Source organism: Pongo pygmaeus, chromosome 10 (genome assembly GCF_028885625.2).
Source record: "Pongo pygmaeus isolate AG05252 chromosome 10, NHGRI_mPonPyg2-v2.0_pri, whole genome shotgun sequence".
Classification (NCBI taxonomy): Eukaryota; Metazoa; Chordata; class Mammalia; order Primates; family Hominidae; genus Pongo; species Pongo pygmaeus.
This window is the reverse complement of record NC_072383.2, coordinates 49,280,971-49,307,777: the sequence shown is the minus strand read 5'-3', so window position 1 is coordinate 49,307,777 and position 26,807 is coordinate 49,280,971. Positions and strand designations below refer to the sequence as shown.

General features: G+C 40.0%; 1 protein-coding gene across 1 annotated transcript in view; it reads right to left on the bottom strand.

Moving 5' to 3' along the window:
- SCN8A (sodium voltage-gated channel alpha subunit 8) overlaps positions 1–26,807 on the bottom strand; it is a 217,714-nt gene that overhangs the window by 125,784 nt on the left and 65,123 nt on the right. Inside the window, exon 2 of the mRNA XM_054444133.2 lies at positions 20,492–20,821. Coding sequence (XP_054300108.1) covers positions 20,492–20,767 — 276 coding nt within the window. The 5' untranslated portion in view covers positions 20,768–20,821. The remainder of the gene's footprint in view (positions 1–20,491; positions 20,822–26,807) is intronic.

Sequence of the window (26,807 nt, the reverse complement as noted above, 5' to 3'; positions counted from 1 at the left end):
CATTAATTTAGGATTCATTCACTCAACAAATATTGACTGGACATCTACTATGTGCCAGACAGTGTTCTAGGTGCTTGGGAATGGTCAGTGAACAAGATAGTCTTGGCCCAAAGAGTTTAAATTCTAGTGGGAAAGACAGACAATAAATAAAAACCGTAATGAATGAGTAAATCATATAGGCTGTGCTACACAGAAGACGACAAGTGCTATGGGAAAAGGAGGAAGAACAGGGAGAGGAAGATCAAGAATGCTGGAGTCAAGGGATGGGTGAATAAAGAGGCAACAGTTTTAAAGAAGGCGGTCAGGATAAGCCTATTGAGAAGAGAGATTTCAGCAAAGACTGGAAGGAAGTGAGAAATGTTCTTCATTCAATCAATATTTACTTACCAATATTCAATCTGCTTTATATGGCTTTCAAGAGCCCCCAATATCAGCCTTGCCAAAATAATTAAATCATATTTCCCAGCATGAATGTTCCCATCTAGCCAAACTAGCTCATGTCCTCGGAACAGGTTCTCGTATTTCATAACATTGGCCTTTGTTTATGTGGCTCATTCTACCCAGAATGCCCTGTCTTCTGAATTCAATTGAATTAAAATATTTTGAGCATCTATTCTGCGCCAAGCATTGTGCTAATTACCAGGACACAACATTCAATAAAACTGTACTTTTAAGGAAGACACATATGTGAGCTAGTAATTATGATGCAGGGTAAGTACAAAGTTCAAAAACAAAAATATGCATAATGTATGAGAGGCAGCAGGAGGGAGAGATTTTTTTCCCCTTGGCTGGGAAATAAAAAAGAGAGTGAGCTGGGAAGTTCACAAAGGAAGGTAACTAATATTTGGAAGGGGCTTTAAAGGATAAACAAGAATTAAGAAAAATTAATTGGGCAGATTTAGGGAGAAGGGATGGAAAGGTAAGGGAACAAAAATCACATGTATGAAAGCATAGTAGCATGTAGCTGCAGGTTTTTTTCAGGGAATTGACCAGTAATTCAGTGTTGATGGAGAATAAAATAGGGAAGAGGGAGAGCAGACTGTGAAGTTGAGAGATGCAAGGGCCTACTAGACTGCAAGTTCCTAAGGAGACAGGCCAGTGGCAGATACATAGTCCTAACATCTCACTGTGTGAGTGAAAGAGCAAATGGCCAAATAAATGCTAGTCATTTTAAGTAGTTTTTTGTTTTTAAATTTTGGAGCAATGCATGCTCATAATTTTTTTAAAAGAAAAAAGGAACATAAGACCAAGTTCCATCTCATTACCTAATGATAACCTTTGATGCCAGTTTTTGTATATCCTTCTAGAAATTTTCTATGTAAACAAAAGCATACATCTATGTCCTTAAAAAGTCTCTCTCACATGGGATTGTTCCATAAATACTCTTCTGTACCTTGCATTAAAAAATGAACCCCCACAAAGAAGAGCCCAGGACCAGATGGTTTTGCTGATGAATTCTACCAAACGTTCAAAGAATTAAACAAACTCTCCCACAAAATAGAAGAGAATAGAACATTTCTAAACGCATTCTAAAGGCCAGTATTACCTTGATACAAAACCAAAGACATCATAAGAAAACTCTATACTAACATCCCTTATGAATATAGACACAGAGCCTCAACAAAAATGCCAGCAAACCAAATCCAGTAGCATATAAAAAAGAGTTGCACACCATGACCAAGTGGGATTTATCCCAGAAATGCAAAGATAGTTTAGCATTTGAAAATCAACCAATGTAATGCAACATATTAATAAAGGAGAAAAACCACATGATCATCTTAATAGATGCAGAAAAATGCATTTGACAAAATTCAACACCTTTCATAATAAAAGTACTCAACAAACTAGTAATAGAGGTCCTTCTTAACCTGATACAGGTCATTTATGAAAAGCCCCCACCTTTTTTTTTTTTTTTAGCCTCCATCCCCTACAATTAGGCTTTTGGTTGAGGGAAGGAACCAATCTTAGGCTTCCCTCCACAGTTCCAAAATAATGATCAGTCTATGTACTCCCAATACACAGTATTAGTGGATGTTTTTTAAAGTTCTTTTCTTATCTTCTATTCTTTCCTTTCCTAATCTACCAGAGTCACGTCATTCTCTTCCCAATGGAAAAGTATTGAGCTAGATTCATTCTACAAACGCCCACTACACCATCCCTAGTGTTTGACATTGTACTGCAGTGAAATTCTTCCTGTAATGGAGCATACTGGTTCTGGTGGGATATGCTGCAGAAAAAGCCTAATCCTAAAAGCAGAGAAGTAGGAGACCTAGGGTTCACCTGAAACACATCGAGGGCTGAGCTATAGCTCTTCCATATCTTGGCTTCTCGAAGAAACAAACAGCCCAGGGCTTCCCCCAAATCCCTTCTCTGAAGTACTTGTACCTCTCTGTGTTTCTATAGCAACTCCCTCTATGAAAATAGCCTTTTAAATAACCTCCTCATTCAACCTCATGAGGTTCCCATGAAGTATGGGTGAAGGAGGAATTATTATCCTCTATACACTTTACAAAAGCTCAGGAGAGGAACACCACATATCAAAGGTCACGCAGCAAAGAGCAGCATGTTATGCTGAGCTTCGAGCCTCTCAACAGCTTCTATTGTGCCAGATTGGAAGGCAGTTCAGTGGCAATGTGGCAAAGAATGAAGTTGGTGTGGGAGACAAATTCTCTGGTGAATGAGAAATTTGAGTCGCCGGGGTAGATAGGGCAGCTAAGCAACAATGAAAGAAGCACTGGCCCATGCCCCAAGACCTAAAAACCACCAGGCCAGGCCTTTACAAAATCACCTACAAAACCTCTCCTTAGGAGACAGGCAACAGGATTTTTATTTTTTAATTATTATTATTATTTTTTTGACACAGAGTTTTGCTTTTGTTGCCCAGGTTGGAGTGAAATGGTGCAATCTCGGCTCACTGCAACCTCCGCCTCCCAGGTTCAAGCAATTTTCCTGCTTCAGCCTCCCCAGTACTTGAGATTACAGGCACCCGCCACCATGCCCGGCTAATTTTTTTGTATTTTTAGTAGAGACAGGGTTTCACCATGTTGGCCAGGCTGGTCTTGAACTCCTGATCTCGGATGATCCACCTGCCTCAGCCTCCCAAAGGGCTGGGATTACAGGCATGAGCCACCGTGCCCGGCAGGATTTTTAAAAGTAATGTACTCTATACTTTCCATTTTTCTTGTCTCTTGGTTTGGTCGTGATGGAAATATAGGTCTAGAGGTAGCATGGAGGGTATTTCCTATCACCGAATCAGTGCCTGCAGTGCTTGGCATACAGCAGGTGCTTCATAAATGTCTGTTGATTGGTTCATGAACAAATGCTTATGTTGTTTTAGGTTAGGGAAAAGGAGAAGAAGAAAAACAAAAGGAAGCCATTAGGAAATGGAAACTGTTACACCTTGGTTGAAGAAAAACTAGGAGGTAGTAGGATTCTGAATTAGGATCAGTCATGAGCTGTCAAGTGGGAGACTGATGATTCTGGGGGAAACTAAGCATCTTTAGTGAATTCAAAAACTATTATTTTATAAGCAGAAGGCTTTACTAAGGACATTTGATGTGTGAAATAGAAATTTCTTAATTAATTTGGGTACTGAGTGTTGCACTTAAAATAAAACTCATTTACCATCACCCCTTTCTAAATATTTACACCTTATATCTTCATCAAGTATAAAAACAGTTCTTCTTTCTATTAACAAAAATAAACATCTAGCACACTAAACTCCTGAAATGAAGGTAAATCTCCCATACTTTCGTAGGAAATTGTATTACAATAAAACGTTTTATTATTGAAATAATTAGATTTACAGATAATTTGCATGCTGTTTTTCACAATGGATCTTTTTTGAAAAGCAAGATAGTCCACCTCTAAGCGCAGCACTTTGGGAGGCCGAGGTGAGTGGATCACGAGGTCAGGGGTTCAAGACCAGCCTGACCAATATGGTAAAACCCCATCTCTACTAAAAATACAAAAATTAGCCCGACATGGTGGCACGCACCTGTAGTCCCAGCTACTCTGGAGGCTGAGGCAGGAGAATCGCTTGAACCCAGGACGCAAAGGTTGCAGTGAGCCAAGACTGCACGACTGCACTCCAGCCTGGGCGACAGAGCAAGACTCCATCTCAAAAAAAAAAAAAAAAAAAGACAAGCAAGATAGTCTTTGGACAAACACAAGTGCTCAAAGCTTAGGAATTTCCCTTTTAATACTGGGGCTTGCAGTAGTTACACAAGAAAGAGATAAGTAATATACCCGGCACCAGCAAGCTTTTTCTGAAAGGGCACAGGCAGTCAATACTGCAGGCTTTGTAGGCCATACAGTGTCTGTTAAAACAACTTACTCCTGTAACTGTGGTGTATAAGTAGCCATAGACAACATGCAACCCAACAAAAGTGGCTGTGTTTCAGTAAAACTTTATGGACATAGATATTTAAATTTCGTACCATTTTCACACATCCAACCATTTAAGAATGTAACTACTCTTAGCTTGTGGGCCATACAAAAACAGATGGCAAAGCTGATCTGCCCCAAGGGATACACTAATACTAGTTCCTGACTAAGTCCAGACTGACTGCATAAGAATCATCTGACTAGCTTTCTATTTTGTCTTATCTTTTTATTTTTTGTAGAGACAGGGTCTTGCTATGTTGTCCAGGCTGGTCTCGAACTCCTGGCCTCATGCAATCCTCCTGCCTTGACCTCCCGAAGTGCTGGGATTATGATTATAGGTGTGAGCCACTGCATCTGGGATGAGTAGCTTCTTTTTTTTTTTTTGGAGACGGAGTCTCGCTCTGCTGCCTAGGCTGGAGTGCAGTGGTGTGATCTTGGCTCACTGCAACCTCCGCCTCCTGGGTTCATGCCATTCTCCTGCCTCAGCCTCCCGAGTAGCTGGGACTACAGGCGCCCACCACCATGCCCAGCTAATTTTTGTATTTTTAGTAGAGACGGTGTTTCACTGTGTTAGGCAGGATGGTCTCGATCTCCTGACTTCATGATCCACCTGCCTCAGCCTCCCAAAGTGCTGATATTACAGGCGTGAGCCACCGCGCCCGGCCTGGGCTGAGTAGCTTTTTAAAAAACACAGTCATAAATCCCTTCTCCAGGTGTTCTATTAAATAAGGGTGCAGAATCCAGGAATCTGTGCTCACCAGATTAGGGGAACCACTAGATCATCTCTCAGGTCATGTGCTAAAACATTTGTGTTCTCCTTCTTCCCTGCCTCTACCTAACTGTATGGCCTGGCTGGGCCACTGCATGTCTCTAGGTCTCATTTTCCTCGTCTATAAAATAAGAGAGAGGGCTGCCTGATGGGCATACTCAGGTCCTTTCCAGCACTGATATCTGTAATTCTACGATTTAGAAAATTCACAGAGCATCCAGGATTAAGTGCAACAAAGCAGCAAACCATAAATTTGAGGAGAAAGCCTATTATTATTTATTCTTTCACATTTTATCCTTGTAGAACTCTCTTGAGTTAGTTATTCTGCTTCCTTATGTCGAAGTCTGTCAAGTCCAGGGTCAACAGTGCTTGATAGTACCATACTTACGTCAGCAGGGGGGAGCATAGAGCAGCCCCAAGGCAGAACTGCATCACACAATGCTTTTCCCTGCACTATCTCCCCTACTTTTATCCCCTGTTCTCAGGAGAACAGTGAATATGGGAGAATGGAAAGGAATGACTGGTGATGGGTTGACTTTGAGAGAGATATACGTATATATGTTTCACATGGCGGATTAAACGTTTGTAATCATTGTTAAACTGCTGGTGGGAATCCAGAAAAGGACATTTGTCCTCTCTTGTTCAACACTATGCTCTAACGCCAGATCCTTCAAAGCCTAGATGTAGTGGAAAGGACAGCAAGCTTTGGGTTTTTACAATACTTGTTAAACAACAATCACTTGGTGCCCATGAAGTCCAATAATATTTTACCTAATCTGTCTCAAATTAGATCTTTGTGAAGTAAATGAGTTAAAAGGGAAATTGAAATTGGATTGCGGTTACTGCCCAAGGGGAAATATCAGTTTACAACAACAGCCACTGAATGTGTTTCAGCACAAGGCCCATTAAGAGCGGTAGAACAGTTCTTAATGAGTTATGGCATGGAGTATTAATAAATGTGTCATGTGGCACAAAATGAGCCTTCTGAAAAGCACAGGCTTTTCATTTCTAATTAGCAATGCGGGGCTTGGAGCACACAATGTAGGAGCATTGCCATTGTTAACTCAGGGTAAGATATCTTCTCTTTGGGGCCCACTATTAGGGGAAGGAACATTGTGCACGGCCAGGTAGAGCACGTTCATATACATACCAAACAAATCCTAGCATACTGCAAATGCAAAACAATAAACACACAGTCATCACAGTACTGCAGTACAGCTAGTTTGTTAGCATGTCTCCACCGCATCCCAAGACTGAAATAATTTTTTTAGTCACACAAAAAGTGTAAATTTAAAAAAAACAGGATGGGCTCACATCTGTAATCCCGTAATCTCAGCACTCTTGGAGGCCAAGATGGGAAGACTGCTTGAGCCCAGGAGTTCGAGATCAGGCTGGGCAACATGGCAAAACTCCATCTCTACAAAAAAAAATTAAAAAAATTGCTGGGAATGGTGGCATGTGCCTGTAGACCCAGCTTACTTAGGAAGCTGAGGTGGGAAGATCGTTTGAGCCTAGGAGGTTGAAACTGCAGTGAGCTCTGCTCTCCAGCCTGGGAAACAGAGCAGGACCCTGTCTCAGTAAAATAAAATAAAATAAAATAAAACAAAACAAAACAATAAAGGATGCATATATATGAAAAGACTTTATATAGAAGAGTACTCAATGCAGGGGTGGAGCATACCATAGAAGAGAAAGCTTCTTCGAGAAATATTTATTATCCACCCCTGGTTTGCTGTGAAACACATGGCCCAGGAGAGAAGCTCTTCACTCAACCAATTCTCCCATCCTAAGAGGTCAACATCTCAACTAGGGCAAAGGTAATCTGCAGGCATCTGATGAGCTTCTGGCTATAATGAACACCTAGGGGCTCAGAGATTTAGCTAATCAACAAGAGGGCAGCTGGGAACCTTTGAGTCTATCTGACTATAATTATTATTGGCAATGACTTATGACTGTCCCTAGATCTTAACTGTTTTGATCTCTGGAACTAACTGGTCCTCTCATTTTTAGCCAACTTCTCTGGCCTTAAATTCTTGCCTGCCTAAACAAAATATATGTACTTTATTCCCCCAGGCCTATGCACCTCTTCTGAACTAGGCAACTGGCCAGTTGTTCATTAATCAACAGCAATTTGGCATTCATTTCTGAGTATGCATACAGCCAATATAGCAAGCAACAAATAAGTGTCTTTTCAAAATTTCCCTGGTTTAATAATGGAAAATATAATGCAGAATCTAAACAGATTCTATATCAGGCTAGGAAGCTGTTCAGAAACAAATGACCTGTTATGTAAAAATGACTACGCCATGTTGAAAAGAATCCTGATTTATGCTAATCTGCCTAGTGAATTCCTCAAGTAAAATTACAACATAGGTTATGTTATATAGCCCCAGTGTGTCCCAGGAAAGGCTCCAGCAAAGGCATAACTGGAATGCATTTCCAGAGTACCCGTGTCCTGGTACTATCCAGCTCCCCTTAGAAATACTAAACCAAAGCAGGACATAAGGACACCAGCAAAATTTTTCCTTAGGCGTGTACTTCTATTTGAGCTGCATGACTATTTAGAACCATCATTTTCCACGCCTTTATTACACTATACTGAGAACGGAGCAAAAGAGACCTCTAAATCCCGTATTTTAAAAATTCCTTCTTAGTGACCGATAATTTTACCTGTGAGTCTATTTGAAGAAATAATAACATTCAATATTTATTAAGCATTTACTATGTGGCAGGCAGGCACCCTACTAAGATACTTTATATAATAATTGTCTCACAACTACTCTATGAGGTAGGTACTATTTTACAGATGATAAAATTGAGGCAGGAGGTTAAGTAACTTGCCCAAGACAACACAGCTATTACGTGGTGAAATTTAGCATTGAACTGAGGCAATCTAACTACAAAGCCTACACTCTTAATTATCATGGCATACTACAATTTTAAAAAGCTTCAAAACTATTATTCAAATCTAACTATTCATTTCACAAACCAGAAACCAAGCACGGAATGCTCTGCCTAAACTAAGGTCACATAACTAGTGAGCAGGAGGAGGGCGGGGGAATTGCCAGGGACTAGATCTCCTGGCTTCTAGTTCTAAACTCTTTTTACTGCACCAAGTCATCTGGTCCAACCCTCAGATCAATGAACGCATCTCCACTACTTAATAACTTTAACTGTTGCAAAACGGAACCCCCTACGTGTGCTGTTTATGGTCTTTTCTCCAAGTTCAGTTTGATGAAGATAATGCTAGCACCACATCTGCCTGTGGCTTTACAGTTTTCCAGGTGCTTCTGCATACACTTCTTCAGTTGCTTTGACCTTGTAACCCCATGATCTCCAACCCACATTTAGAGTAGCTGCCATCCTTTCTGCTTATGTTCTGGTCACAGGAAGCCATACCTGGCAGAGCAGCAGCACTGTGCACCTGCTTCAATGCTGAGCCAGCACAATGCTGCTTCCCAGGGCAGGGCAGGTCTGACTCTCCTCCATGGCCATTCTTCCTTGTTGTCCTTCAATATAAATTTGACTTTGATCACCTTCTCCTTTAACCTCTTAAAGTGCACAGACTACAGTTGCTCTAAGCAAAAGCAAAATGCAGGCTTATTATGTAAAGCGTATTAACCCCTCTATTTACTGAATTCATATTCTAGAATCTATTCTCACTCTCCTGTCTCTTAGAAAGCAGCAAAGCAGAGTGGTTTACAGGCTTTGAGGCCAGAAAGACCTGGATTCAATACTCAGCTCTGTTGCTCATTAGCTGTCATGATCTTAGGCAACTTATGTTAAGGTTGCTAAGGCTCAGTTTTCTTATTGATAAAGTGGGTGCCATCAATCACTATTCCAATTTTATCAGGTTGTTATAAAGATTAAATGAAGGGTCATAAGGAGTCCTTAACACAGTGGCTGGTACAGAACAGGCACTCGTTAAATGTGGTTATGATGCTGCTGCTGCTATCACACGATACTGTCACTCCTTCAGCTCTTTGGCTCCAAACACGGGGTGGCCATTAGAAGACAAGAAGGGGCTGGCCAGGTGCAGTGGCTCACGCCTGTAATCCCATCATTTTGGGAGGCCGAGGCGGGTGGATCACCTGAGGTCAGGAGCTCAAGACCAGCCTGGTCAACATGGCGAAACCCTGTCTCTACTAAAAATACAAAAAAATTAGCCGGGCGTGGTGGTGTGCGCCTGTAATCCCAGCTACTAGGGAGGCTGAGGCAGGAGAATCGTTTGAACCCGGGAGGCGGAGGTTGCAGTGAGCCGAGACTGTGCCACTGCACTCCAGCCTGGGTGACAGAACAAGATTCTCTCTCAAAAAAAAAAAAAAAAAAAAGAAGAAGAAGACGACGACGACAACAAGAAGGGGCTAACATTTCTGTTAATTTGGATCCACATACTTGGCACAAGCCTGCAGGACACTCGTGCACAAGTTAGAGCAAGAATCCAGAGCAAGGCTGCACTAGCTCAAAATGGGTCCCAAAGGTTATTTCCAACCTGGGAACTCTGGAAGTGAGAGAAAACAAAACCCCTTAGGATGCACTCATTGGCTCCAACCTGCCTCTAGGCTTTATCTCCTTTCTTACCAAACCACACTCTATGCTTCTGTCACAACTACACTCACTATTTTAAACAATTAAACCTGAGTCATGTCTCTTGGCCTTTATATGCACTGTTCCTCACACCTGAACTACTCTGTCATCTCTTCTCTGACAGGTGAATTTTTTTTTTAACCATACTTTAACACTTAAAGGTCCAGGTCAAAGATCACATCCTCTATGAAGACAGCCCCATTCAACTCTCTTCAGTAGAACTGTCCTTCCCCCTGTGTGTCCCTTTAACACTTGTACTTACTTCTATTAGAGCAGTTAACACAGAATATTGTTATTGAGGTTTACATACCAGTATCTCTCACTGGACCCTGAGATCTGTGAAGGGGAGGGGTTTATCTTCCATCTACTATGATTTTCTCAGCTTAGCAAGCAGAGTACATAATGTGATGCCTATCTGGCACAAGGTAGACAGTTCATACATGTTTGTTGAATATATGAATCTCTTCTTTCATAAAGAAACACTATAGCTAAAATCACCCAACCTTTAACTATATCCAACTTTCTTCTGGGTGCCCAGTTGAAACTATACGGTCACTTTTCTACCCCTTAGCTCATCTACCCATAAAAATTCACTAATTTTAGTTTGAAAAGTCTTCTTTTCTATGTCTCAAATACCATGCTGAAGATATGGTATGAAACAAATGAACTAAACACCACAACGTACAGTTGTTCCTCAGTATCCACAGGGGATTGGCTCCAGGACTCCCAGGGATACCAAAATCCACAGATGCTCAATCCCTGATATAAGATGATATTGTATTTGCACATAACCTATGCACATCCTCCAGTAAATTTTAAATCATCTCTAGATTACTTATAATACTTAATACAATGTAAATGCTTTATAAATAGTTACACTATATTGTTTGGGAATAATTACAAGAAAAAAATGTCTGTACATGTTCAGTACAGATGTGCTTTCTTCCCCAAATACTTTCAGTTGGTTGAATTCTTAAATGTGGAACCCATGGGTATGGAGGGCTGACTATACTAACTTCATATTGAGGCAATGCAAAATGATAGAAAATTCTCTAAAAATGATAGGAAACAAAACCAAAAAAATGATTCTGCAATATGCTGTATATATACAGCAGGGCATGGAAGAAAGACCATGAAGGTGAAATTCACAGATCCCTGGAACAGAAACCTGACTCTACCACATACTAGTTGAGGGAACTTGAGGAAGCAAGTTAATGTTTCTGGAGCCACAACTGTTTCATACTTGTGAAAGCGTGCATCATTACACTGAGATATCCCTAGTATTGGCAATCCTCAGGGACTGAAGAAAATTGGGGAGTCAAAAATGATATCTAGAATTTTGATGGTGCCATCAACTAGGAAAGTAGAATAAAGAAGATAAGCAGGTTTGAGGGGAAGAAAATGAGTTCAATTCTGAATATACTGAGTAACCTGTGGGAAAATCCAGACACAGATGACTGGCAAGGTGTTGAATATTTAAGGAACATTCTAGGCTAGGCTAGAGTCAGGAGTCCTCGAACTGAGGCTGGATGAGATCATCCAGGGAGAATATGCCAACTGAGAGGACATGGGCCAAGAACTGAATTTGGGGGAATATAAACATTTTAGGGAAAGGTTGAGAACATGAAAGAGAAGGAAACATTTGAGATAAAATGAAAATTAGGACAAGGAAGTAAAGAGATATAAGAGTCAGGGAATAATAAATGGTGTCAAACACTGCAGAGAGGTTTAGTGAGTTAAGAACTTAAAAAAAAATCTTAGACTTGGCCATTTGAGATGTTATTGGGAAGATCTTCTAATATCATGAAAGGGGTGAGGATGCAGTCAGGCTTCAAGGATGGAGGAGTGGGTAGATATGTGTATGTGGTGAGTAAACGTTCCTCTTTACAATTTTCAGTGGCATGGGAAGCGATTAGACTAGCTGGGAACAGGAGGTCAAGTGAGGATTCATTAGGATGAGAGAGGCTTTCAGTGTGTTTACAGACTATGGGAAAGGAACCTATATGAGAGGAAAGATGGAAAATACAGAAAAGAGAGAGGGCAACCAAAGGAATGAAATTCCAGAGGAGGTAGAAAGGCACAGGGTCAAAGACAGGGGTGAGGGATTGGTCTTGAACAGTAGATGGGGCACCCTAGTCACTGAAATCAGCAGAATCTTTTATTCTAACTTGGTTCCATAGGCCAAACTTTGCAGGCTCAACAGTGTCTGGAATAGAAATGCATCTTCAGAGCTTGTATCAAAAATTCTTCTGGTAAAATCAGAGTTAGCAGAAATTGTCATATGATGGGACAATCCTGATCTTAAGTTGTGTCAAATAGGGTTATATGTAAAGAAACATTTACAACTCATTTGTCAATTTGGAAACAATTCAAAAGAGAAGCATCCCTCTGTAAAATAATAACACAGTTTTCTCTCCTTGACTAAGAAAGCACTTAAAATATGTTTATTGTCAGAGATGATCGATATCATTATAACCTTGAAACATTCTTTAACATTTAAATGGCCATTATTAAATAGTCCCATTCCACAGGTAAATTTTTATTATGATAAGAAGATTTCACAAATCACACCCTGGAGAAACCAACAGAAACTAATTCCTAAAATTACCAATCAGTGGAATTTTATGGCTGAGGTGACTGGCTAATAACACACATCCTAGAATTCAGGTAAAAGCTGTCTATGTCTATACCCTATGTGGCTCAGAACTTTGGAATCACAGCTTAGTACTTGCATGAGAACTTAGGACTGGAGAAAACTGCAAATATTATTGGGAACACAGGTACCCTCCATATCTAACCCGAGTTAAACCTGGAGAAAATGCTGGGTTTCTTTGTAAGCACCCCAATAGCTCACACTGATGCTCAAGTATATTTGATTCCTGTCTGTATAAAAATCCAAGAGGGGCAAATGCTCTCAAAATTGGCTCTTTTAAAGATTACAATTTAGTACTTGCTGAAGGCCTATTTAAGATACTGAATATTCGAGAGACCATATAATCTTTGATTCTTCTGGATTCTCCAAGTTTAGTCTCTGTACCAAATTAGAGCACCATAAGCCTCTAAAGTAGCTGGAACATATTATCTTCATTAATGCACATATCATTATCAGTAATAATTTTATTTCCATATTTGTTTGTTATGCGTTTCCCCAACAAAAAAACTAAGTTCCAACAATGTATATGGCTTGTCTGTTTTGTTCCCAAGGGCACGGAACACAGCCCGGGCATATAGAAAACACTCAGTAACAATTTATCAAATTGTCAAATGAATAATTGCATGCTCGATTCCTTCCTTAACCCTCCATAATCTATCATAAATCATATTGAATTCATCCAATCCCCTTAATTTCCACTCCCACCACTGTAACTCAGACCTTCATTACTTCATAGCTGATCTGACTGTTTCAGGTCTCTTTCCCTCTGGCCCAGCTTACATACTGTCATCCCATTCACCTCTCTAAGCACAGCTATCATCACGTATCCTTACTCCCATTCCAGAACCTTCAGTAGTTCTCTACTGCTTCTCAAACACCACACCTCTGAGTCTAACATTCTAAGCCCTCCAGGATTTGCTCCAGCTCACCCTCCCCAGCCTCATCTTCCACTGCTCCTCAGTCACTTCCCCACATTCCAATCAAATTAGATGACCTGGATTTTTCTTACAGAAATGGTCTATACCGCAACCTGTAAAATAAGTGACATGTTAGCTGTTAGCATAATCTTAATTTTCTAGATTGGAGGAATTGAGATCTTAAATGGTTAAATGGCATGCCCATAATTGAAACATCATTTTGTTTCCTTATATTGTTGGGAAAAAATTTTTAACAACAAAATAAACCAAAGTTTTAAAATATGTAGTTTTTATTTAAAACAGAAAGCAGCATTTAGACTTATTGTGCAAAAGCAGGAAATACAACTTATTAGCAATACTTCAAATCACACCTGATGAACATAAATCCTTCTGTAATGGTCTCTGTGCTGCACACCTGTTGAAAGTGTGTCAGCACAGTTTTGGCAAGGATTTTCTGCCAGGAGCTCATATAGGGCTGCATGTGTGTGTATCACTTAAGCTGATGGCACTAATATTAGTGAAGTAAGGAGAAAATTGCAAACATTATTGGGAACACAGGTACCCTCCACATCTAACCTGAGTTAAACCTGACACCAACTTCTTATCCAATGTAGGACTGAAGATCCTAATGTGTTTTAAAAATTTGAAAGGAGGAATCAGTTCTCCAAGTGTAAGATAATTAAGTTAGGCTACAAGGAAAAAGAGGCCTCTGGGCTGGGCCTGTGCGGGTAGAATATCAAAAGGTAAAACTAAAAGACAGAGTACATTCCAACAGGAAGAGAGGGAGACCAGAAGAACGTGGGTGGGTGGAGGGGTCTTCCACACTAAGGAAACAGGAAGTAGTTTGCCACAGCTAAAATACAATATGTGACAGGCAAAAGCGTGAAACACAATTAGAAAGATACAGATATGGGTCTAACTCTATTTTGCAAATATTGTAGGTAAGGAAATTAAAGTGATTTGGCCAAGTACAAACATGAAGCAAAGCCAGAACTAAAACAAGGTTTTATATTCCCAGTTAGGCACTCTTTCCACTATAGTCAGACACCACATAACAATGTTTTGGTCAACAATGTTTGGGATGGTAGTTCCGTAAGATGATTATGAGGCTGAAAAATTCTTATTGCCCAGTGACCTTGTATCTGTCATAAAGTTGTAGCTGTAGCACAATGCATTACCCTTTTCTATGTTTAGCTATGTTTAGATACAGAAATACCATGGTGTTTCAAATGTCTACAGCATTGAATATGGTAACATGCTGTACAGGTGTGTAGCCTGGGAGCAAAAGGCTATACCATATAGCCTAGGGGTGCAGTAGGCTACGCCATCTAGATTTGTGTAAGTACACTCTGTGACATTCAAACAAGGATGAAATGGCCTAATGACTCATTTCTCAGAATGTATCCCCATCGTTAAGTGACACATGATTGTATACTATCCTACCATAGGTTGGGGATGGACTATCGCAGATAGGAAATACTCTTCCTTTAAAAAGTAACAAGTGGTAGAAAGGTTAAATAAATTGCCTCAAGGTCACATGTCCAGTTGAATAACTGGCGGTATTGATAATAAGCCCAAGTCCCTGGAATAGCGCACCTCAGAGCTCCTTCACTTGAGAAGATACAATACAGGGGGCTAACATGAATCCTTTCCCCCAGAAGCACTGCTCTTACCACTGCACTTTTTAGGACCTGTCCTATAAACCACAGGGATTATTAAGGAATAAATGAAAATGGAGCTTATTTTTCTTCTATTTGCCTGCCCAGCTTCAGCAGAACTGAGCCAATTGAGGCTGAGAATCAATTAATAAAAAATTAGAAAAGTGGGGAACTAGAAATATGTTGTAATAAATGGAGGGTCAGGAGGCATGAGCTCTAGTCCTGGTTATACCACCAACAGTGGTGTGGGCTTTTGACAAAGTACTTCACCCATAAAATTTATAAAATGAGGAGGATGAACTAGATGATGTCTAAGGCTACCAAATTATAACTTTCTATTATTCTAATAAGTAGATATCTCTTACAGAAAAAGGTACACCTGAAAAGTTGAAGGTAAACTGAACTTTAGGAAGCTACATATAATTTTTTTTTTTTTTTTTTTGAGATGGAGTTTCACTCTTGTTGCCCAGGCTGGAGTGCAGTGGCGTGATCTCGGCTCACCGCAACCTCCACCTCCCGGGTTCAAGCGATTCTCCTGCCTCAGCCTCCCAAGTAGGCGGGACTACAGGCATGCACCACCACACCTGGCTAATTTTGTATTTTTAGTAGAGACAGGGTTTCTCCATGTTGGTCAGACTGGTCTCGAACTCCCGACCTCAGGTGATCTGCCTGACTCAGCCTCCCGAAGTGCTGGGATTACAGGCGTGAGCCACCACGCCCAGCCATATATAATTTTTTAATGCAATAGGAGTGTGCCCTATTTAAAAACACATCGATCAATCTTGTAATTTAAATTTTTGTTTATATGACTTTAACACGGTATCCCCCTTAAACAAAAAAGACACATATATCAATTGTCAGTTCTAAGAAATTGAAAAGGGATAGGAGTCAATTCTGAAGGCCTTGTTTCAGCTTAACCTACAGATTTCCTGGCTGCCTACTTAAGACAGTCATTAGGAGTATATATGGCCATTTTGTATTCAACAAATTATTAAGCATTGGAGAGCATTTTTTTAGTGAGGACAGGCACTTTGTGCAACAGAGAAAAAGTCCTTAATTTTTCACTAAACAAGAAAAACTTTTAAAAGTGGGAGAAATACAAAAATTAGCCAGATGTGGTATGATCATAGCACACGCGTATGATCCTAGCTACTTGGGAGACAGAGATGGAGGTTGCCCAGGAGGTTGAGGCTGCAGTGAGCTATGATTGCATCACCACTCCAACCTGGAGTTAGACTGTCTCCAAAAAAATAATAATAATAAAAAGTAAAAACAAAAAACAAAATTAAGACTTCAATAGGTTTAAGAAAACAACAGGAAAAAACCAAGAACAAAGGCTTTTAATGGAGTTCAAGTTCCATAAAATACATATTTGTTTTTGCTTGCATACACATAAAGAAACTCTGGAAGATACTACTATCAGTGGTTGCCTGTGCAGGGAGATAAGAAATAGACAGATGAGAGACAGGTGTAAAAAGGAAACTTATTTACCAAGTACCTTTGAATTTTTAACCACTTAAATATATTACCTATTTCAAAAATTGAATTTAAAAATTTAAATGTTCCTTGAACAATTATTTGTAGCAAACAGCTGAAAAACAAGAAAGCCAAAGAAAGGAGGTATTAGAACGAAGTACCAAGAGACAAAGAAAATGTAAAGTAGCACTGAGAAGTCTGAGGCAATTCAAAGAGAGGGTGATTCAGATTGTTTGCAGGGACCAGCTGAAAAAGTCAGTGTGAAACCCAACAAGGACCTCAGATACTTATGATAGCCAAACCAGTACCAGCTGGAATAAATAACAGTATCTTGAAAACATGGTGCACAACTTTTAGGGCCCTGTGTCCCTTGGGAGTGTGAAATCCGAGCTAAAACCAGAACTTTACTAATAGAAAACGAGTTCTCTCTTACCCACTAGGAGAAAGAGGGAAGGAAATGAGAAACAAGTTTTTGTGAGAGTCACAAAGACAATTTCATCAGTTAGAAAACAAGACCTATGAGGAAAAGATAAAGGATTCCACTGGTATCATTTAGCAAAGAAAAGAGATTCTATTTTGCCAAGAATTATTTAAGGCAGTCCTTGAAGAGCAAACGGAAAGGAATGTCCTCTTAAAGTCATTTCTACCCTTATGACTTTTTGATTTGTGGGTTAATTCCCAGTGTGCTTCCTTGTAGAAGAGATCTTGCTAATTTAGTACAAGGCCTAGTTAGCAAGAAGTGAAGGGATTAAGATATACTAAGTTAAAGACATTTGTATAACAGCAGGTGCAAAAAGATCACTCTGACCTTCTTGTTGTTTCTTAAGAGTGGAAGATGAAATTCCTGTGTGGAAGACACTCCCTGAACCTGAAGGAAAGGCAACATGCTTATCTTCAAGGGCGAGAAGGTGAGACCAAGAGAATACTGTACTGACCTTGTGAGAATAAGTCTTATCTTTTAAGCCTGCCCACATAATTTAGTTGCTTCTTCACAATTTACTATTTTTTGTCCAATCTAGTATATAAATAACTGACTCTGCTTCTTTAGGTCTTCATTTCTTTCTTTTTTTCTTTTTTGAGACGGACTCTCACTGTCACCCAGGCTGGAGTGCAGTAGCGCAATCTTGGCTGACTGCAACCTCCACCTCCCGGGTTCAAGCAATTCTCCTGCCTCAGCCTCCTGAGTAGCTGGGATTACAGGCCCGTGCCACCACACCCAGCTAATTTTTGTATTTTTAATAGAGATGGGGTTTCACCATGTTGGTCAGGCTGGTCTCAAACACCTGACCTTGTGATCCACCCACCTTGGCCTCCCAAAGTGCTGGGATTACAGGCGTGAGCCATTGCACCCAGCCTACGGTCTTCATTTCTTCATGAGGGTTCCTGTGGTACATAAAGCAAGTATTATGCTTTTCTCCTGTTAATCTATGTTATGTCAATTTAATTCTCAGATCCAGCTGGGACCCTAGGAGAATGGAGGTGGAGTTTTTCCACTCCTATAGAAGTATCAGCACTGCTGGTAAAGATTTACAAATAAACTTGAGCAACAATATTATTTTTAATCAAGTAAAATATCCTTCATTTAAAAGTACAATGAACATATCTAAAGTGCTAGCAAAGTTCTTTCTTGACATGCTGTTAGTTTGTAATCATTATGCTATGCATTTATATTTTATGAGCTTTTCTGTATGGTGGTATATATTTTTTCAAGATTACCAAAAAAAATTATTAAAGTTATCTTTTCCAGGAACAATTTACCCTTGTGATGAAGCCGAAGGCTGAAGTCAGAATTTCTACCATGAAGAATCAGTCTTCTAATGGAGCACCATCAAGAACAATTTGGCCTATCCAATGAATGACACCCATCAGGTCCAGAGACCCACTCTCTTTGGTAAGTCCCCAGTCTCAAGCCAGGCCACTGAAATCTGAGGCATTGGGAATGGAAAGAGGCTGTCTATAGGGCAGGAACCAGGGAAAAAGAATATGCAAAGGAAAATTGGGCTCTAACAACTATTAGCTCTGTATATTTTTTCATATCTGCTGTCAGGTTTAAGAAAATGAGGAATTAGAAACGAGATCATGTCCTTTGCAGGGACATGGATGGAGTTGGAAGCCATTATCCTCAGCAAACTAACACAGGAACAGAAAACCAAACACCACACATTCTTACTTATAAGTGGGAGCTGAATCATGAGAACACATGGACACATGGGAGGGATCAACACACATCGGGGCCTGTCAGAGATAGGGAATGGGGGAGGGAGAGCATCAGGAAGAATAGTTAATGGATGCCGGGCTTAATACCTAGGTGATGGGATGATCTGTGCAGCAAATCACCATGGCCCATGTTTACCTATGTAACAAACCTGCACGTCCTGCACATGTACCCCGAACTTAAAATACAAGTTAAAGGAAAAATAAAAAATAAAAACTACAAAACAAAAAGAAAAGAAAATGAGAAATTAATTTGCATTTGAGTTGGAAAAATAGTTTAGGTCCAGAGATATGAAGTGTCTTGCTGAAAGTTACAAACTAGTTTTGAGAAGGTTTTTTTCTTCATTTATTTCCCCATAAATTATCTGTGGTAGCTTGGACAATACATTTACTAAAAAATAAAAATGTAAATAATAAGGCCAGGTGCAATAGCTCACACCTGTAATCCCAGCATTTTGGAAGGCTGAGACGGGTGAATCACTTGAGGTCAGGAGTTTGAGACCAGCTTGGCCAACATGGTGAAACCCCATCTCTACTAAAAATACAAAAATTAGCCGAGTGTGGTGGTGCATGCGCCTGTAGTCCCAGCTACTCAGGAGGCTGAGGCAGCAGAATTGCTTGAACCCAGGAGGCAGAGGTTGCAGTGAGCTGAGATCGCGCCACTGCACTCCTGTCTGGGCAACAGTGCAAGACTCTGTCTCAAAAAAAAAAAAAAGTAAATAATAAACATGGTAAATTATGGTAGAATCGGAATTTCTTACTTCCAATCTACTGTTCTTTACATCATATCATTTTGTTCATTAAACTTTCTAGATTTCCCAGTGAAAGAATAGACTAATGGTTCCACTTTTTTCTATTATGTAGCTGCTCTGAGCCTGTACTCCCAGCTACACAGGAGGCTGAGGCAGGAGAATTGCTTGAAACCAGGAGGCGGAGGTTGCAGTGAGCTGAGATAGCGCCACTGCACTACAGCCTGGGCGACAGAGCAAGACTCCATCTCAAAAAAAAAAAAAAAAAAATTCTGTCAAATGAGGGGTTCCCTAAAACGGTGTCTGATGCCAGTCCTCAAGATTCAATTATTTAGCTGGTGGATCACCCAGGAGGCTTTGTTTCTCTACTTGTTGCCTTGTTTCAGAAGATAATCATGAGAAAGTAGCTCAAGATTTCGTCAAATATTTGTTCAGGAAGTTTGAAACTCTTGGCCAAATGAAGATTGGTAGTTCTTTCACCTGAGCTCCCTACTTGCAGGAATAACAGAATTGACTCTACTGCAAGAATCAGTGCTGGAAGAATCAATCCAGGCAACTGTGTAACAGGGCCAGTAACCTGGGTCTGTCCTCAATGGTTGTTTGCTTTACTCAGTTTTATTTCTGTCCCCAGCAGCTATGCTCTAACATCACAAAGGGAGCTAGACAAGAGAGCAAATACACCATCTCCACCACACTACTCTACTGATGTCACAATAGTAACATCATCTTTATATTAAAGATAGAATTTTGAATGTGTGTTTGAGAGAGGGAGGCTGTACTATCTTTTACTATCCCATCTTTTAAAGACTCTTTTAAATAGTCCCATTTCATTTACATCCCCTTTTTCTGATCTGGCCTGGAGCCAAAATCAGAAGTCTTATTAATAGAGTTGACGAGTGCCAAGACCACAAATGACCCTTAGTAGCAATTAAAATGAAAAATAATCCCCATAAGCCAGAACTGAAACAAAAGGTTAACTACTTATCCAAACTTTGGCATAGAGACACAGTTCTTTCTCCCCCATCTCCCTAAAGCCTGTTAGGAAACGGGTATCTGCAGCTGCTCCTCCTCCTCCAACTCACTTTCTGCGTCAAATAGTATGGGTCAAAGTCCTCCAGGGGAACTGCAACCAGGCCTTGGGGGATGTCCCCGTAGATGAAAGGCAAACTCTTCCCTGCTTCCAGGTCGCTGTTTGGCTTGGGCTTGCTGTCCTCATCGTCCTCCCGATGACTGCCATCAGCCTTTGGTGGTTTCTTGAGCTTGCTCTCAGCAATGCGCCTCTCAATGTTTGCCAGCGACTCAGGGGTGAAAGGCTTGAAACTATCAGGGCCTGGTGGTGCAAGCAGCCGCGCTGCCATCTTCTCATCCTGCAGCAGCTTCGTTAGTTATGCTGCGTCCAGGACAGGTCAGCTCTGGAAGAAACAGCAACACAGACAGCATTAATCAATCACTGCTCTAAAAAGAGGCCAGACTAAACCATCTCACTCTCAACCTTAATTCACAACCTTTGCAAAAAAACACATAGTTTCTTCCATGACATGCTTATTTTTCTTTTCAGGAAATCTGTGGCATGGACTGATCTGCCAAGGGAGATCAAAGATCAGGAGTCTCCTGAATTGCTGGTATTTATTATATTCACTTAGATGCAACTCACTATTAGGAACCACATACAACAAAAAGGATATATTCTATTCCCTCGAGGAATTTCTATTCTAAACAAATAAGGAATATGTAACGTTACCCAGGGGCACATATTAGCTGTGAAGTCCTTATAGTTCAAGTCACCTTCCTTTCCTAAAGCTCCACTCCCCAAAGAAAAACTCTTCCTTTCAAGGGCAAGATGAGGATAAATTGTCATTCTTCTCAAATTTCAGTTTCTGAAAACAAAATAAACCCTTCAAACTTTGGAGACATAAAATATAGATAAAATCGCTTCCATCTGCTTTAGTTCTTCCATTTCAAGTTATTTTTCAATCATCAAGTTGTGTAAAATCATCCAGCATAAAAGTCCAAAAGTATCTTCTTCAGCGATCAAGCTCAGAGGGCAGATACTGTTCTAAGTGCCGCCTGCTTAGCAACTAGAAAAAGCAGATGGGAGTGGAATCCTAGAGAACTTCCTCTGATGCAACAGCACTGCAGCACTGCAGGCAGAGCAGCAGCAGAAGGGCCTGCGTGCAACTCCTGAGAGGGGCTCAAACCAGGAAGGACGGAGACGTGAGAACAGTCGCAAACAAAAATTCCCTTCTAAAAAGAAAACTGAAGTAATGTCTTATGAGAGCCAATGATTTCTAAGCATGGTATTTCAATAGCCCATTTTCCATTTATGTTTATAAGAGTCCTGGATTATTTAAACACATGCAGTAAAATGGAGGAATCAATCCCTGGTTTCAAAAGCAGCAGTATTCAGTTTCAGTCACAAAATGACCTGAGCAGGTAAGTTTACCGTGAAAGCCTTAGGGCTTTGCTGGCAGTTCATTGGGTGCTCATGGTACTGCTTTTTTCTCTTTAGTTTTGTGAACACCATAAGAACAATCCAGGAATTTTTTTTTTTTAAGGCTAAAGATTGTTCTTTCCCCTCTTGCTTAGCCCTCAAGGTCCACTTCAAGGCAACTAAACCTTGAGGCTCCTCAAGAGAACAGTAGTAGAGTTAACTCTAAATAAGCTGGGAATGAGATACCCAAGAGCTCCTTCCACAAATCCACCTGCTGAGATTCCAGATCTCTGGAGAAGTGGTGATTGCTAAGTGTTGCAAGACAGTGTGTAGTGTCTGTATGAGGGCCAGTCAGCTCGCTCACTCACAGCAGGGGGCTAAAGAGGCCATAACCACAAGTTTGCCCCACACAGACCAGATGGCTTCACGCTGTGCAAAAAACACCACCATCCTACAGACAGTGGGGTCAGAGAAATCATTTCCATGTAGGAATTATCTAAGGAATTCAGAGCTGTAAGGATTTTACAAATTTAGTCCATTTGATTTTAGATGAGGAAAGGTGGGGTCCTAAGACATCAGACAACTTGCCCTGAGTCACAGGGCCAGGATAAAAATCACAACCAAAATGCTCTGGTGCCCCATCTCAGAACTTCTTTAATTATAATAAATATCAGTTATCTATCCTCCTTTCCTATCTCCCACTACTCCCTAACAGGAATAGTTTTGTTTAGTAAGTAAATCACATAGATGTTATGGCTTTACTGATCTAAGACTAGTTACAATGCTTTCCCCAACCTAAAATTCCTTTTCCTTCATTCTTCTCCTACCCATCCTTGCATTGCCCCCCAATAAATCCCTACTCCTCCACAGTCTTCCCACCAACTCAGCCTTGACTAATTATTTCCCTTTCTACACTCCTACAGCACTCCACCATGACCTTAGCTAACATTTATCACATACTATGTTTCAAGCGTTATTCCAAGCACCTTGCTTGTATTAACTCGTTCAATCTCCAGAGCAGCATATGAAGCAGATATTATTATCACCACTTAACAGATAAAGAAACAGAGTCAGAGAAAACTAATGTAGCTTGCCCAAAGTTATACAGCCAGAAGAAGATTTGAAATACACTAAATAAACTTGTTTTGGCACTTAATCATTGCTGAATTGTACCTTTTAGAGAATAAATTCCCAGAGGCCTTAAACTTCTTTTGTATCCCTTTCACAGTGAATAAGATTATGCCTGAAACCCATAATGAGACCAAATACATGAAGACTCCTTGGCTCCTACATTCACACTCATTCTCAATCCTAGGTCACTCTCTGTTCCTATGCAGAGGACAAAGAACACTGCAAGAGTAAGTCACTGAAGATGCTGACAAATTCTTGTGATCTAATTGCAGGCACCTGGGTTCTTCACAGCAGCCCAGGGCTAAGTTCTCTGTCTTTGCTTTCAGATCCTGTTCCTTCCTGTCTTCTCCAAGACTGTGTCCTCTCAATTACCCCTGCTCTTCATCCCATCTTCAACTGTACCTTTTCCTATATCTTCTCCCTTTACATCTCCACCCCCACTCTCTTTGTTTGGCTTAAGTGACACTATGTTATCCTGGTTGAACTACAGCTGCAGTCTCCTCTTCCTCATCAACTCTTCCTTCTCTAAGGGCTGGCCTTCTGAAATTTCTCTGTTACAGTCTTTTAGGGATCTCATTTATTCAAAATAATTTGTAGATTGGTAATTTTCAGATTTCTCTCACTGGCCCTAATTGTTCTCCTGAGTCCCACAGTTGTCTCTAGGGGCCTGCTATGACTTTCAAACTAAAGCATTTAAAAACTTCTCATCTTACTCCAAAACTGATTCCTCTTCCTGACTTTCTTATTTCTGGACCGGCCATCCGGCATGGAATCTCAGTCATCTCTGCCAAGTCCCCTTTTGCTATCCATACCCAACCAGTCATCAGCCTTTCCAATTGCTCTTCCTTCAGAGCTTCCATTTTCAATAGTATTGCCCTAATTCAGGTCCTACTGCAATAGTCTCCCCACTAGTGGACCGGCCCTCAGTCCACCAGGCATATTTCCAAGGATCCATTTCCCTAAAAATCTGCTCTCATTAAGTCATTTCCCTCCCTCAAACTTACCAGAGTTATAGGACAGATTCCAAATTTCTGCCATTTCACTGCCACTCAAGGCATTCTACAACCGTATGCATCATAGACATTCTCTTCTACAGCTTCTCTGCAAGAACACCTGCACTGGTAACTGTATTCTGAGTTTTAATTTTTTTGAAGGTATAAAACAATAAAGTACGCAAACCTTAAGTGCACAGCTTATTTTGCACATATGTATATGCCTGTGTAACCACCACTGAAATCAAGATGTAGAAAATTTATTTCCAGCATCCCAGACAGCTCTCATGAGCCATCAATAACCACCCCCAGCAAAAGCTATTCTGACAGTTATCACCATATATTAGTTTTGCTTCTACCTGAACCCCATATAAGTAGAATATAAACATACTCTTTGGGTTCTGGCTTCTTTCACCCAACACTATTTCTGTGAAATTCATCTTCTTATATGTGTAGCAGTAGTTTACTCTGCATAGTATTCCATGTATGAATGTAGTACAATTTATCCATTCTACCTTGATGGGCATCTAAGTTGTTTATGGTTTTAAGTTATTATGAATAAAAGCTGCTAAGAGCCTTCTTGTAGGTGTTTTTTGGTAGCCATACCTTTATTTCTTTTTGGCATATAGCTAGGAGTGGAATGCTGGGTCAGAGAATGGCAGATATTTAGCTTTAGTAATATTCCTACCAGCAATATAAGAGGGTTCCAGTTGTTCCAAATCCTCATCAACACTTGGAATGACAGTCTTCTGAATTTTACCCACTCTGGTGGGTATAGCAGTATCTCATATTTTTTAAAAAAGTAATTTATTGGGATGAAATTTACATAACATAAAATTAACCACTTTAAGGTGAACAATTCAGTGGCAATTAGTACATTCACACTACCACTGTTATCTAGTTCCAAAACATAAGCAGTTTCTCTCCATTCCCAACCTTCAGCCTCCACCCTGTGCCACCAGCTCCTAGTAACTATCAGTCTTCATTCTCTCTCTACTGATTTATCTATTCTAGACGTTTCATATAAATGGACTCACACAATATGTGAGCTTTTGTGTCTGACTTCTTTCACTTAGCATAGTGTTCTCAAGGCTCATCCATAATGTAGCATGTATCAGTACTTCATTCCTTTCTATGGTATTTCATGCAGGGTACAGAATCAACGTACAAAAATCAGTAGCATTTCTATACATCCACAACAAACTAGCAGAAAAAGATATCAAGAAAGCAATCCCAATTATAATAGCCACCAAAAAAACAATAATAATAAGACCTAGGAATAAATTTAACCAGGAAGGTGAAAGATCTCCCCAGGAAAACTATAAAACACTGATGAAAAATCAAAGATCACAAAAAAAAGTGAAAAGACATCCCATGTTCATGAACTGGAAGAATTAATATTGTGAAAATAACCATACTACCAAAGCCATCTATAAGTTCAATATAATCCTTATCAAAATACCAATGAAATTATTCACAGAAATAGAAAAAACAATCCTAAAATTTCTATGGAACCACAAAAGACCTTGAGAAGCCAAAGTAATCCTGAGCAAAAGGAACAAAGCTGGAGTTATCACACTATTGGATTTCAAAATATACTACAAAGATACAGTATCCAAAACAACATGGTATTAGAAAAAGACACATAGACCAATGGAAAAGAATAGAGAACACAGAATTAAATCCACATACTAATAGCCAACTGAGTTTTGACAAACGCACCAAGAACATTCATTGGGGAGGGATAATTTCTTCAATAAATGGTGCTGGGAAAACTGGATAACCATATGCAGAAGAATGAAACTGGAAACCTATCTCTCACCACATACAAAAATCAACTCAAAATGAATTAAAGACTTACATGTAAGTATGAAACTACTAGAAGAAAACACAGGAGAAACACTTCAGGACATTGGTCTGGGCAAAGATTTTATGGAGAAGACCTCAAAAGCACAGGAAACTCAAGCAAAAATAGACAAATGGGATTATATCAAACTAAAAAGCTTCTGCACAGCAAAGGAAACAATCAGCAGAGTGAAGAGACAACCAGTAGAATGGGAGAAAATATTTGTGAACTATTCCTCTGACAAGGGATTAATATCCAGAATATATAAGGAACTCAAACAACAGCAAAAGACTAAATAATTCAATTAAAACATGGGCAAATGAACTGAATAGGCATCTCTCAAAACAAGACATACAAATGGCCAAAAAGTATATGTAAAAATGCTCATCACTTATCATCAGGGAAACGCAAAACAAAACCACCATGAGATATCATCTCATCCCAGTTAAAATAGCTATTATTAAAAAAACAAAGTATAATGAATGCTGACAAGGGTGCAGAGAAAGGGGAACTCTTTTTTTTTCTTTTTTTATTGTACTTTAAGTTCTAGGGTACATGTGCACAACGTGCAGGTTTGTTACATACGTATACATGTGCCATGTTGGTGTGCTGCACCCATTAACTCAACATTTACATTAGGTATATCTCCTAATGCTATTCCTCCCCCCTCCCCCCACCCCACAACAGGCCCTGGTGTGTGATGTTCCCCTTCCTGTGAGAAAGGGGAACTCTTATACACTGTTGGTAGGAATGTGAATTCGTACAACCATCATGGAAAGCAGTATGGAGGTGCCTCAAAAAAATAAAAATAGATCTACCATATGATCCAACAATCCCATTACTGGGTATATATCTAAAGGAAAGAAAATCAGTATGTCAAGGAGATATCCACACTCCCATGTTTATTGCAGCACTATTCATAATAAATAAGATATGGAATCAACCTAAGTGTCCATCAACAAAGGAATGGATAACAAAAATGTGGTATATATACACAA